We start from the raw sequence: 14,532 nt of genomic DNA, 5'->3' as shown, positions 1-14,532 counted from the left end.
AAGATAGGAAACATAGAGTGGTGGGAAAGGATTGCTTTTCAGACTGGATAGAGAGATAGGTAGAACAATACAGCGCAGAATGGGCACTTCGGCCCTCGATGTTGCACCGACCTATGAACCAATCTAAGCTCATCCTCTATGCTATCCCATCATCATCCATGTACTGATCCAAGGACTGTTACCCAGCAGCTGAAGTGACAGTTCCAAATCAGTTTAGAAAAGCAAAAGTAGACTCCTTCTCTGAGTTAACCAAACTACCACACTGACCAAACTTCCCAGCATTCCCCTCTGTGCTGGCTGCTCTCAGTGCGAGCTGCAGTATATAGGCTGCCCTGTAGTTATACTGTTTCTGATTTATATCACTCCATTCTGTTGTGCTGCTGTTCAGGATCTGGGTTAAACTCACTCATTTCTCAATAGAAAGTTTCCTTCTTTCAGCCTGAAAGAGACTTTACATTTGCAAACAGGAAATGTGACTTCAATGCTGGAATCTGTTTTCAGGATTGATGCACTCAATGATTTGATTCAATGAAATAATCTCTTCAGGGGTCGACGTTTCGGTGTAACCCTTCTTCAGGAAGGGGAGTAGGTGTCAGGGGAGTTGCAGATAAAGGGGTGGGTTGGAGCGAGGTGGTGAAGTGGGGATAGGTTGAGAAAGATAGAGAGTATGACCTGATTGGTCGATGGGGGAGATGAATCCAGGATCATCCCTCCCTTCGACCAACCAGATCCTACCCTCTACCTGTCTCCACCTATCCCCACCTAACCACCCTGCCCCAGCCATTCCCTTTATCCGCAGCTCCCCCAACACCCACCCACCCCACCTCCTGAACATGGGTAACACCCAAAACGTTGACATCTCCACCCCTGATGCTGCCTGGCTTGATGTGTTCTCCCAGCCTCCTGTTTGTCAACCTTGAATTCAAGCATTTGCAGTTTTTTTTGCCTCTAATCTCTTCAGGGGCCTGGATGTGTGTGAGGAGATTGGGTTTTGATGGAATTTACCCACAGACTGAAGTCAAAAAAAGCAAAGCAAGAAAGGCAAGTGGATCAAATTCGAGAGAGCAAATTGTGAGCAAAAAGTAATTGTTACCAGTTTAGCAACTGCAAAGGAGACAGTGACAACATTGAATTGCTTCTGGTGTCATCCTCTATGCAATAACATTTCACAGTGACAGCTCCACATCCTTCCATTGGCTTTGTCATTGAGAGGCAAAATTTTCCTTCCCACAGCCTTTTTTAAAATGTCCTGTCCCATGGAATCACTGAGGCAGAGAATACTTCACCTTTTCTGGGACAGATAGAGAAATATAGTTTCTCTGCCTTCAGGGTCTGACAGAAGGATGTGTGTAGTCTGTAGATTCTGGAGACAGATCACTGAGATATTCCTCACTTCCATCAACACCTGTTTCTATTCTTCATTGTAAAGTACCCCCACCGGTTTCAGACTGGACATTTCACACCCAGCCCCCATTTCCTCACATTGGAATCAAGAACCAAACTTGCCCCATCTCAGGATTGTCCTGTTAATGTGGTGTTTGAATGAAAGAGCCACGGTGGAATCTGTGACTGAATCCAAGGGGTTTATGAGCCACCAGCAGCCTCCCCGCTGTGTGAGGGTCTGTTTGGATAAGGTTTCAGCCCCATTGGTTCCCACTGATACTAAAGCCCTAGACTGAGATTATTGGAGTCACATGTGGACTGAAGAACACAACAGTCAGGTCAATGATCTGCTCTAGAATCCACCCTGAGCCCTGGATGACTCTCACTGAGATGGCCCAGGAGTTACAGAATATGACAGCAGAAAGTGGAACCAGTTTGTCATTGACTGCCCTCCCCAGCCGTGACTCCCAGACTCTCCAGATTTAATATTCTCAATCTGACTCCAGAGACACACGGCCCATTCCACCGCACTTTCAGAGGAAAGAAAACCCAAGTCTAATTTAAGGCATATTTATTTCCCAAAACCTGTGAAATTGTTATTCTGAGTAACAAGATGCTGCTGGTCATATTCATCAATATAGGATTCCCAGTAGCTCTGGCCATTTCCAAAGCACACACGAGAAAGAGACTAAATCTTCTTGATCTTTATTTCCTTTTCCAGATTGACCTTGACAGAAAACAGACTGCAATTGACAGTCTAGACAGAGGAAGCTGCACAAATTCACATCTACAATGGAGTTTGAGGAAAACACTTGTGGAGATTTTCTCAATAACCTGAGAATCCTGTCCCTTTCAGTAGTGACAGAAGCTTAAATTCGAACTGACGGCCGAGCAGGAAGGAGATCTGGTTTACTGAAGCAGAGATTTTAGAGGTTCACATTGTTTTGTACAACTGACAGTTTTCAGCATCTTCGAGAAGTTTTACTTGGCATCACAAGTCATCACTGTCCCCATAAAACACTCCCAGAACAGGGTCAGCATGGGGTTTGATACAGAGTTAAAGCTTCCTTTTGATGATCCCTATGACCTGCCTTAATCCTTGAACCTCAGAAGTGTCACCAAGCCAGTCCTGAGAAGGAAGAGAGTTGAAATTCAGTGCTGGCAATGACCTTTGTCCTGCCAGCTCAGCCCTGTTCTATTTAAAGTTGTGTCTCCTCTGTGGACTGTCTCCAACACTCTACACACATTCTGATCTCCTGATGCTCTTGCTGAGGGGAGAGGGGAGGGTCACGTGGGTGAGGGCACAGGAGAAGCGAGCGTTGGACTCCCAGTCAGACCCAGAGAGGGTCAGCAGGCTGCTGACACTGTAGGTGCTGTCCGAAGCTCGCAGGTAGTTGCTGGTCTGAACCCCGTCCGAAATGACTGCACCGTCCTTCTTCCACTGCACCTCCAGCTCATCGGGATAGAAGTGATTAGCAAGGCACACCAGGGTGGCAGTGCCCTTGGCATTGACCTGCTCCGGGGAAGGGGGCAGCAGGGTCAGCTTTGGCTGAGAGTTGTCATGGCCTGAAAGGCAAGAGAAACAATTTTAATCCCTGTCATTCGAAGGGAACTCTCCTCTCTGAACATGCACCGGCAAAACAATCCATTTGAACATTTGTATTCAGTACCTAACAAACCCCATAAAAGGACAGGGCCTTTTAAAATTGCTTCTTGGGATGTGAGTGTCACTGGCACGGCCAGCATTTATTGCCCATCCCTAATTGCCCCTGAGAGGGTGATGGTGAAAAAGATGGGGCAGTTTTGGATCATTTTTTAGGGAATGAATGTGGGCAGCTGGAAGGGCTATCAATGAGGGAGCATCTCAGTGACAGTGATCAGAACTAAATGAGATTGAGAGTAGGGACAGAAATGGAGAACCATGGAGCAAGTGTAAAAGTTTTCATTTGGGAACAAACCATTTTACTGAACTGGGCAGGGATTGGGTAAAAGTGGCTGAAAGACAAAATGCAGGGTTGAAATTTACTCGGACCTGAGGAAAGCAAAGAGCTGACAGGATGAAATGTGTCCAAATGAAGTCAGTGAAATCCCAGTGATGTTTATAATCACAGAAAGAAAAGTGAATGAAGGAATGTATGAGGCCCATTCGAGAGCAGGAAGGGAACTTGTGGTTGGGGTGGGAGATGGAGCAATGGTTCCTCATGAAAACATTCGGTCTGTTTTCACAAAAGAGAGGGACAAAGCAGGAACTGTAGTTCAGGAGGAGGACTGTGCAACATTGGAATGGAATCTTTCACATCTGAAAGACTCCCAGTTCATCCAAAGAAAAGAAAGATTCATGCTGTCCCCAAGACATTTGCAGACAGTGTGGGACTTGTTTGAAATATGGTCACTGTTGTAATGCAGGAAATGTGGAAGCTGGATTGTGCACAGCAAGATCCCACAAGCAACAATGAACCAAGGAACATTTTGAGTGACGTTTGTTCAGGGATAAATATCAGCCTGAATATGATTCAAGGAGAAAGTAACTGGAACAGTTGGATGGAAAATGAGAAAATGAAAGTTAAAGGAGAAGGGAGGATTACTGGGTAGTGATGGGATTCATTGTTACCAGAAAATAAAAGGAAAGGGACAGAGTATTGTGAATGTCATATTGTACTGAGGAAACTTAAAAGTGCAGGGAAGCTCAATACCAGAACAAACTTAAAGGCTTTGTCTCTTAATGCATGACCGATTCGGAATAATGTAGACAAAGTGGTACCACACAAACCAAGATAAATCAAACTTTCGAGGAATTTAAACTAATTAAAGAAGGTAGGGGCTCAGGACACTTTATTAAAGCACCCCGATCAAGTACTAGGATAGAGAGTATGGAAAGGATGAGGAATTGAACTTGAGGCCCCACAGGGTGGAATGGTGGATCAGTGGTTAGCACTGCTGTCTCACAGCTCCGGAGACACAGACTCAATTCCAACTGACTGTCTGTGTGGAGTTTACATTCTCCCCGTGTCCACTTGGGTTTCTTCCCATTGCCAGAAATATGTGTAGGTTAGGAGGATTATCCATGGCAATTGTAGGGTTGGTGGGATACTTTTTGGAGGGTCAGTCTGGGCTGAATGGCCTGCTTCCACACTGTAGGGAGTCCATGATTTCTAAAGGAGATAACTATGAGAAGGAGGCAGTCAATGCACGACTGAGGGTGTTGTACTTAGATGCATTGAGTATATGAAACAAGGTAAATGAGCCTGTAGCGCAGGGACATGGCTGCAAGTGAATCAGGGCTGGGAACTAAACATCCAAGGATGCACATCCTATTGAAAGGAAATGCAAGGGGATAGAGGGTCAAGTGTGAAGGAGGAACTGAAGGTAATCCTTGTTAGTCAGGAAATGGTCTTGGGGAGACTGATGGTATCAAAACTTGTAAGTCCCCAGGGGCCAGCAACTCAGCAGAGTATTTAAGAAAGTTGGTGTATGAATAGTGGACACATTGTTGATCATTTTCCAACATTCTGTCGACTCTGACAGAGTTCCAATGGACTGGACTGGACAGTATCCAATATAACCTCACTTTTTAATAAAAGGAGGGAGAGTGAAAATGAAGAATGATACCTGAGGAAAACGCTGGAGTCAGTTATTAAAGATACAATAACCGAGTATTTGGAAAGCAGTGACAGGATTGCTGCAATTCAACATGGATTTACTAAAGGGAAATCTGGCCTGACACATCTTCTGGAAGTTTTTGAGGATGTGATCATTGGAGATTGGATCAATGGACAACAAAAACAAATAATGATGAAATATTCAGCAGGTCTGGCAGCATCTGTGGAAAGCAATCGAAGTTAGCGTTCCAGATTGAGTGACCCTCCCTCAGGACCCAGTGGATGTTGTGTGTCTGGACTTTCAAAAAGCTTTTGACAAGGTCCCACGCAAGAGATTAGTAAGTTAAATTAAACCTCATGATATCAGAGGTAATGTATTGACATTAAGATAGAACTCATTGGCGGACAGAAAGCAGAGAGTTGGAATAAATGGGTCCTTCTCAGAGTGGCAGGCAGTGATGAGTGGGGTACCGCAGGGTTCAGTGCTGGGACCCCAGCTGTTCGCAATATACATAAATGATTTGGACAAAGGAATTTAATGCAATCCCTAGAAACTTGCAGATGACATGAAGCTGGGTGACAATGTATTCGTGAGGAGGATGCTAAGAGGCTGCAGCGTGACTTGGACAGGCTGGCTGAGTGGACAAATACTTAGCAAATGCAATATGATGTGGGTAAATGTGAGATTATCCACTTTGGTGGTAAAACAGGAAGTCAGATTATGAATGAATGGTGAAAGTTTAGGAAAAGGTGAGATGAAATGAGAGCTGGGTGTCATAGTGGAACAGTCACTGAAAAGGGGCATGCAGGTGCAGCAGGCAGTGAGGAAAGCTAATGGCATGTTGGCCTTCACAGTGTGAGGATTTGTGTATTGGAGTAAGGATGTCTTGCAGAATTAAACAGGGCTTTGGTGAGGCCTCAGCTTGAGTATTGTGTGCAGGTTTGGTCTCCGAGTCTGAGGAAGGACATTCTTGCAATTGAGGGAATCCAGCGAAGGTTCACCAGACTGATTCCCGGGATGGCAGGACTGACATATGAGGAAAGACTGGATCGACTGGGCTTGTACTCACTGGGATTTAGAAGAATGAGAGGAATCTCACAGAAACATATAAAATCCCGATGGGATTTGACAGGCTTGATGCTGGAAGAATGTTCTTGATATTAGGAAAGTCCAAAACCACGGGTCACAATCGAAGATTAAGGGTTAAGTTATTCAGGTGTTGTGAACCTGTGGAATCAAGGGATATGGGGGTGGAGTGGGAATGGGATAATGAGGCTACGTAGTCCGCCATGAACATATTGAACGGTGGTGCAGACTCAAAGGGTGGAGTGGTCTATTCCTGCAGCTATTTTCTATGTTTCTATGTTTCTAATGATAGGTAGATGTGTGAGTGTGGTGGGGGTGTGTGTGGGAGGAGCAGGTTTACCCTGTCAGGAAGAACTGAAATTACATCGACAGCAAAAGGAAATATGGAGTTGGAAAGCATAGAATCTGTGTGAGTCAACTTAAGGACCCACAAAATAGCAAAGGGCCTGATGGGAATTATGTACAAGTCTCCTCTCAGTAGTCGGGATGTGGGGCAGAAAATAAATCAGGATATAGAAAAGGCATATAAGAAAGGGATTATTACAATAATCATGGGAACTGCAATATGCAGGTGGACTGGGAAAGTCAGGTTGGGAATGGATCTCGAGGAAAGGAATTCATGGAATGTCTGCAAGAGGCTTTTTTTTGGATCAGTTTGTGGTAGAGCCACTAGGAAACAGGTAATTCCGGATTCGGTGATGTGTAATGAGGCAGCCCTGATGGGGGAGCTGAAGGTGAGTGAACCCTGAGGGGGCAGTGATCATAATGTGATCGAATTCACCCTGCAGTTTGGGAGGGAGAAGCTGGAATTCTATGTAATAAGAGGAGTTAATGAGCAAGTTAAACAAAGGAGAGCCAATGGACATGAACTATTTGGGTTTCCAGAAGGCCTTTGACAAGTTGCCACACAGGAGGCTGCTAAATAACATAAGAGCCCATGGGGTTTGGGGTCCGGTACTGACATGGATAGAGTGTGGAAATAAATGGGTCTTTTTCAGGATGGCAGCTGGGGCCTCCTGCAGTTCAACAGGGGTCAGTATTGGGACTTCAGCTATTCATGTAACAATTAATTATATATTAACAATCTGGGAAAAGGGACTGAGGGCATTGTTCCTAAATTTGCTGATGACACAAAAATGAGGGGAGGGACAGGGAGAGTTGAGGAAGCATGGAGGCTGCAGAAGGACTTGGAAAGGCTCAGAGAGTGGGCAAAGGAGTGGCTGATTGAATACAAAGTGAGAAAGTATGAGGTTATGCCCTTAGGTTGGAAGAATAGAATCTCAAACTGTTTTCCAAACGGAGAAATTTGGAATTCTGAAGCACAAATGGACTTAGGAGCCCTCTTTCAGATTTCACTTAAGGTTAAGATGTAGGTTCAGTTGGTAATTAGGAAGACAAATGCAATGTTAGCATTCATTTCACCTGAGTTAGACACAAGAGCAGGTGTGTACTGCTGAGGCTGTATGAGACTCTGGCCAGATTGCATTTGGAATATTGTGAAGTTTTGGGACCTGTATCTAAGGAGGGATGTGCTTGTATTAGAGGAGATCCAGAGAAGATTTATAAGAATGACCCTGGGGGTGACAGCCTGGTCTGATGAGGAGAGATTGAGGACTCTGGATGTGTACTTGATGGAGTTCAGAAGGACATGGGGAGATCACATTGAAACTTACAGAATACTGAGAGGCCTGGATAGAGTGGACATGGATGAGATGTTTCCACCAGTAAGAGAAATATGGACCAGAGGGCACAGCCACAGAATTTAGGGATAATCCATCAGGACTGAGATGTGCAGGAATTTTTTCTGCTAGAGGGTGGTTAATCTGCGGAAGTCATACTGTGGAGGTAAAGGCATTGAGTGTGTTTCGGATGGACATTGCTAGGTTCCTGATTGGGAAGGTGATCAAACATAATGGGAAGAAGGCAGGAGAATGGTCGTGAGAAACACATCAGCCACGACCAAATGGCACAGCAGACTTGATGGGGCGAATGGCCTGATTCTTTTCTGTTATCATATTGTCTTTTGGACAGACTCTGCAAAACCCTGGAACACTGAAAGGCCTGGATTTGAGCCCTGCTGGAGCTGTTTGACATCAGAAATTTATCAATCGATAACCAGGGAGTGGTGAGAGTCTGCACCCTGTTCCATGTGGGAACTTCAGGGTGGTTCCCAGCTCCTGGAATACCATGAGTGCAGGTAATGTGATCAGTGACAGCAGTTGGAGCTCTGGGTTTTGGAGCTTGAGCAGCAGCTGGTGTCAGTGCAGAGCGTCCGTGAGGCTGAGAGCTCCGTGGAGAGCACGTTTCTAGATGTGGTCACTCTGCAGCTTCAGAGTATGCAGGGAGAGAGGGAATGGGGGAGCAGCAGACAGTCCAAAAGGACCAGGCAGCTAGTACAGGAATCCCTTGAGTGCATCCCACTCTCCAACCATGATTCAGTTCAGAATCCTGTTGAGAATGATGGTTCATCTGGGGAGTGCAGCCAGAGCCAGGTCCATGGCACTCTGGGGGGCTCAGCTGTACAGGGCGGCACAAGGAAGACTGGAAGAGCGATAGTGAGAGGAGATTTGAAAGTGAGGGCAATCAATAGGTGTTTCTGCAGCTGCAGATGGGAATCCAGGATGGTGTGCTTTCTCCCTGGTGTCAGGGTTAAGGATGGCACTGAGCGACTGCAGAGCACCCTGAGGGGCGAGGGGGAACAGGCAGCAGTCGTGCTCCCAGTGACTGAGGGAGAAAGAGGATGTGGTCCTGCAGTCAGAATTTAGGGAGCTCTGGAGGCAATTAGCAACATGAACTCAAAATTGTGAGTCTCTGGATTACTCCCAGTGACCAATGCAAGTGAGGATAGGAACTGGAGAATAGAACAGGGTATATCTGAGGCTGGAAAGGTGGTCCAGGAGGGAGTGCTTGAGATTCTTGGGACATTGGGAATGACTTTGTGGGAGATGTGACCTCTATAGACCAGATGGCTTGCTCCTGAACAGAGCAGGAACTGAGCTCCTTGTGGGGTGATTTGCTGGTGCTGTTGGAGAGGTTTTAAATGAACATGGGAGGGGGGCTGTGGAAACCAGGAGGAAATATCAGGGAGGAACACGAAGAAAAACAGAATCATGGAACAGACAGATACTCCAAAGTAAGGAATGGTAACTTATTTGGCCGGGTCACAGTGAGGGAGAGAGTAATAATTTCTAAATCCAACTGACTGTGTGCATGTATGGGCCTGCGTGGAGTATGGGGAATAAGATTGGGGAGTTAGAGACGCATATTACCAAGTGGAAATCTGGTGTTGTTGCTCTTACAGATGAAGACAGGACTGGGTGATAAATATTCCTGAATACAAGGTGTTCACTAAAGATAGGAAAAGAGGAGGAAGATGGGAGGTGTGGGATTGGTTAAGGAGATCAGTGCAGAGCTAGAGAAAGAGGATGTCCCAGAGAGGTCAAGGACAGAATCGATTTGGTTCGAGATAAGGAACAAAAAGGTGGGAAGGATGTCGGGGAACAAACCTGCAGGAAATTCATAGCACACGTTTGGGTAACTTTAATTATCAGAATATAGAATGAAATAGGAGCAGTGTGAAGGGCAGAGAGGGGCCAACGTTGTGAGAGTGTGCTCAGGTGAATTTTCTCCAGCCGTGTGTTCCCATTCCAATCAGAAAGGAAGCTCTGCCAGAACTGGATCTTGGGAATGAGGAGGCCCAAGTAGATAAAATGTCAGTGAGAGGACATTTAGGGAAGAGTGATCATTGTATCACATGGTTTAGGGAGACAGTGGAAAAGTACAAAGGGCAATCCAGAGTAAAGTTATGACCATGGATCATATCCTATGGATCACCTCCAAATGTCTCACTCTTAGAATTTTTCATATTTTATTTTAAAACCAAATATGAATGAGTTACCAATCTAATATTTTGCCGCAGTATTTACGGTTGAGAAGGACATGGAAATGAAGAAAATTCGGGAAATAAATGTTGATGTCTTGTGAAGAGTCCATATTACAGAAGAATCTGTTCTTTAAACTCATAAAGGTGGATAAATCCCCAGGACCTGATCAGGTCTATCCCAGTACTTTGTGGGAAGCTTGGGAAGAGGCAGTGATGCCCCTTCGTGAGATTTTTATATCATCAACAGCCACAGGTGATGTGCTGGAAGACTGGAGCATGGCGACTGTCGTGCTGTTATTTAAGAAGGTCTGCAAGGAATACCCAGGGAATTATAGACTGGTGAGTCTGATATCAGTGGTGAATAAGTTGCTGGAGGGGATTTTGAGAGACAGGATTTAAATGCATTGGAAAGACAAGGATTGATTAAGGATAGTCTACAAGGCTTTGTAAGTGGGAAATCATCTCTCACAAATTTGATTGAGTTTTTGAAGGCATGACCAAGAAGATAGCTGAGGGCAAAGTGGTAGACATTGCCTACATGAACTTTAGCAAGATGTTTGACAAGAAACTGCATGGAAAACTGGTTAGTAAGTTAGTTCACGTTGGATCCAGGGAGGGCAAGCTAACTGTTACAAAATTGGCATAATGGTTGGAGACAGGGAGTGGTGGTAGAAGATGGTAGTTCAGACTGGAAGCCTGTGACCAGCGGTGTGGCAAAAGGATTGGTTCTGGGTTCATCATTGTTCATCATTTATAGAAACAAATTGAATGAGAATATAGGAGGCATGGTTTGTGAATTTGCAGATGATACTAACATTGGTGGTTTCATGGACAGAGAAGAAGGCTATTTGAGAGTACATTTACATGATGCATTGAGATAATAGCGAGGTGTTGCATTTTGGTACACAAACCAGGCCAGGGCTAACACAGTTAATTGTGGGGCCATGGGGAGTGTTGTCAAACAGGGAGACCAAGGGGTGGAGGGACATAGAGGATTGAAAATGGTGTCACGTGTAGACAGGGTGGTGAAGAAAGCATTTGGTGCAATTGCTTCTATCGGTCAGAGCATTACGTGCAGGAGTTGTTACGACTCTCCAAGGGATTGGTCAGGCCACATTTCCATTCACCCTGCTATTGGAAGGATGTCATGAAACTGGAAAGGGTGTAAAAAGGATGACAAGGATGTCACCGAGACTGGAGGGTTTGAGTTATAAGGAGAGGCTGGTTAGGCCTGCGCTATTTTCCTTGGAAGGTCAGAGGCTGCTGGGTGACATTTTAGAGGTTTATAAAATGATAATGGGCATAGATAAGATTAGTAGCTAAGGTTTATTCCCCAGGGTAAGGGAGACCAAAACTAAACAGCAGAGGTTTAAAGCAAGAGGACAAAGATTCAAAAGGGACTTGAGGTGCATCTCGTTCACACAGAGGGTGGTGCGTGTATTGAATGAGCTGCCAGAGGAAGTCGTAGAGGTGAGTATGATAACAACATTTAAAAGACATTTGAACAGGTACATGGACAGGAACAGTATGGGGGAAATTAGCTAAATGCAAGCAAATGGGACTACGGGAATAGATAAGGGGAATAATTCATGAAGGTTATGAATATTTTGCATATGGAGTGCAAAAGTTCCCGTGGAAGGTTCAGGGAGAGGAAAGTCGGTTATGAACAAATTTTGGAGAAGTTTGGACTGTCCTCCTTGGAGAAGTGAAGGCTGAGAGGAAATTTGTTTGAGGAATTCAAAATCAGGAGGTGTCTGGACAGAGTAAATAGGGAAAAATGTTCCCACTCATGAAAGGATTGAGAAGGAGAGGGCACAGATTTAAAGTAATTAGTGAGAGAATCAAACGTAAGATGAGGAAAAACATTTTCAGCCAGTGGGTGGTTAAGGTGTGGAATGCACTGCCTGAGAGTGTGGTGGAGGCAGCTTCAATTGAAACATTCTGAAGGGAATGAGACTGTTATTTGAAAAGGAACAATGTGCAGGGTGACAGGGAGAAGGTAGGAGGATGACACTCAGTGAATTGCTCATTCAGAGAACCAGTACAGACAGGGTGGGCAGAATGGCCTCCTTGTGCACTGTAACAGTTCTGTGATTGTGTGATTGAGCAGAGTTAAAGCTGGGGGAGGTGGGAGCGCGGTGTCTCACTGTGCTGCTGCTGCTGCTGCTGCTGAGGTCAGTGAGATCAGAGACTGGGACAGGGAGCCAGAGCTCACATCGAACTCTGCCCGTGTCCATCACACTGAGACTGGCAGGAGGCTACTCACTGATTTCACTCCATGCTGCAGGAATGGGACCACAGGCTGTAAATGGACAGAGCTCCTTCACACAGTGAGTAAAACATACTCAGTTATATCTTGCTGCTTAAAGGGGGCAATGGAACTAAAGAAATACAGCTGGACACCCTGTTAGACACAGTGCTCCTCAATCAACCATTTCATTCACTGCAGCTCCCCACTAACACCTTCAACAAATCAGCATTTGTGTTTTAGCAAGTTTTGTATTGAAAGGGTTTACTTACTCAGTCTGAGCTTGGTTCCTTTACCGAACGTGTGAGGGGAGTCGTAACTTTGCTGACAGTAATAATCAGCGACATCCTCATTCTGAACGTTGCTGATTGTCAGGGTGAAGTGTGTGCTGGACACTTCTGTCCCGGTGAATCTGTTGGAGACTCCTGTGAATCGTGATGCTGCATTGTAGATCAGGAGAGAGGGTTTCCGTCCTTCCCGCTGCTGGAACCATTCAACATTACTACTGGCAATCTGACTGGATTTACAGGTGATGGTTGCAGTCTGGCCCAGTTCCACTGACAGCACTGGGGGAGACTGAGTCATGATGGTGTCCCCACTGATACCTGAGGGGTCAGAGAGAAACACAGTGAAGTCAGAACTGTCACAGAAAGAGCTTGTCAAATGAGAGATTGTTGGACACACTGAGCATTCCTCTGGTTTCAGCATTGGAGTGAAATGAAGAGCAGCTAAAGATTCAAGATGGAAGGAGAGAGATTTGTACCTGCGACACAGAATGCCAGGGGCCAGATCAGCTGGATGTGTGAAATCATGGTGTGTGCTCCTGTCCCTGTGCCTGGTTCCTGATAAACTCTCCCTTCACTGGGCTCTGCTTTATAAAGCTGCAGCCTGTGAGAGTCTGACTGGGTGTTCCTCAGTATGTAAATGGCATCAGGCAGAGAGAACCACGTCAGCCCCTCACACTTCCTCTTCTCTCTCTCTCTCTCACTCACTCTCTCTGTCTATCTCAGAGAGTCATTGATGTGAACAACACTGACTGAGGCCATTTGGCCCATTGTGGCTGTGCTGGTAAACAAAGATCTGATGACAGTAACCCCATCCTCCAGCTCTTGGCCCATTACCCTGGAGGCTACAGCAACACAAGGGAATATCTAAACACTGCTCCAATGTCACGAGAGTTTGTCTCTCAACCAGCCTTTCAGGCAGTGACTTCCCTCTGGGTGAACACATTCCTCCTCAACTCTCCTCTCACACCCGAACTCGACTGGGCCTGGACTCACTCGAGCTCAGAAGGATGAGAGGGGATCTGATTGAAATGTTTCAAATTCTAACAGGGCTGAGCAGGGAGGAGGATTTCCCTGGTTGGAGAGTCTGGAACCAGGGGACACAGTCTCAGGGAGATATGGGGTAGACCATTTAGGGCTGAGATGAGGAAACATTTCTTCACTCAGAGAATGGTCAACCTGTAGAATTCTCAACCACACAAGGCTGTGGAGGATAAGGAACTGAATATATTCCAGAAAATGACAGAGATAACTGTTTTGCATTTTAACAGCATGAAGGAAATGGGGAGAAAGCAGGAATATGGCTTTGAGAGAGAGGATCAGCCATAGATCATACTGAATGACAGAGCAGACTCAAAGGGCCGAATGGCCTACTCCTGCTGCGGTTTCTATGTTTCTATTTCTGTGTTACCTTCAGTCTCTGTTCCTGGTTATTGAGTCCTTTACTCATGTATAAAGTGTCTTCCTACCCTCCTTATCACTGCCTCAAATAATCTTATACCCCTCCGTCAGGTTCCCTCTCGGCCTTCACTGCTCCAATGAAAACAATCCCAACCTTTCCAATCTTTCTTCATAGCTGACCCTCCATCGCAGGCAGCATCCTGGGAAATATCCCCTGCACCCTCTCAAGTACAATCACATCCTTCCCAGAATATGGTGACCAGAGACCTGTCCCTCTCTCTCTGTCTCACATCTGCCACGTCTTTCTCTCTACCTCCCTCACTCCCACTATTAATCTCTCTCATGTTTTCTCTCTTTCTCTCTATCTCTCTCACTCTGTCTCACTCTGTCTCATAGCCACTCTCTCCAACTCACTGATGCTTTCTCACTCCATCTTATAATCTCTGTTTCTCCGTCTCTCACTGTTTCTGTCACTTGCTCCCTCTCTCACTTCAACTAAAAGCCTCCGATTGCTATCTGTCCCTCTCTATTACTCCCTCTTTCTCTCTCCTTCCCTCTCGACCTCCCAGTCGACAGTCTCTCTCCATACCTCTCTGTCATTCTGTAACTACCCACACTCATCTGTCCCTCTCACTCTCACACTCAAC

The 14,532-nt window shown here is 45.7% G+C and overlaps 1 gene segment (V, D, J or C); it reads right to left on the bottom strand.

The window, feature by feature from the left end:
• Positions 1-1,981: 1,981 nt before the first annotated feature.
• On the bottom strand, positions 1,982-13,032 carry LOC132818586 (Ig kappa chain V region Mem5-like). The segment is given in 3 exon segments: positions 1,982-2,949; positions 12,473-12,805; positions 12,964-13,032. Coding segments are annotated over 3 exon segments (711 nt in total).
• Between the last annotated feature and the right edge of the window lie 1,500 nt (positions 13,033-14,532).

This window comes from Hemiscyllium ocellatum, chromosome 9, assembly GCF_020745735.1.
Source record: "Hemiscyllium ocellatum isolate sHemOce1 chromosome 9, sHemOce1.pat.X.cur, whole genome shotgun sequence".
Classification (NCBI taxonomy): Eukaryota; Metazoa; Chordata; class Chondrichthyes; order Orectolobiformes; family Hemiscylliidae; genus Hemiscyllium; species Hemiscyllium ocellatum.
Note: the sequence above shows the minus strand (reverse complement) of the source record. Positions and strands in the feature narration are given on the sequence as shown.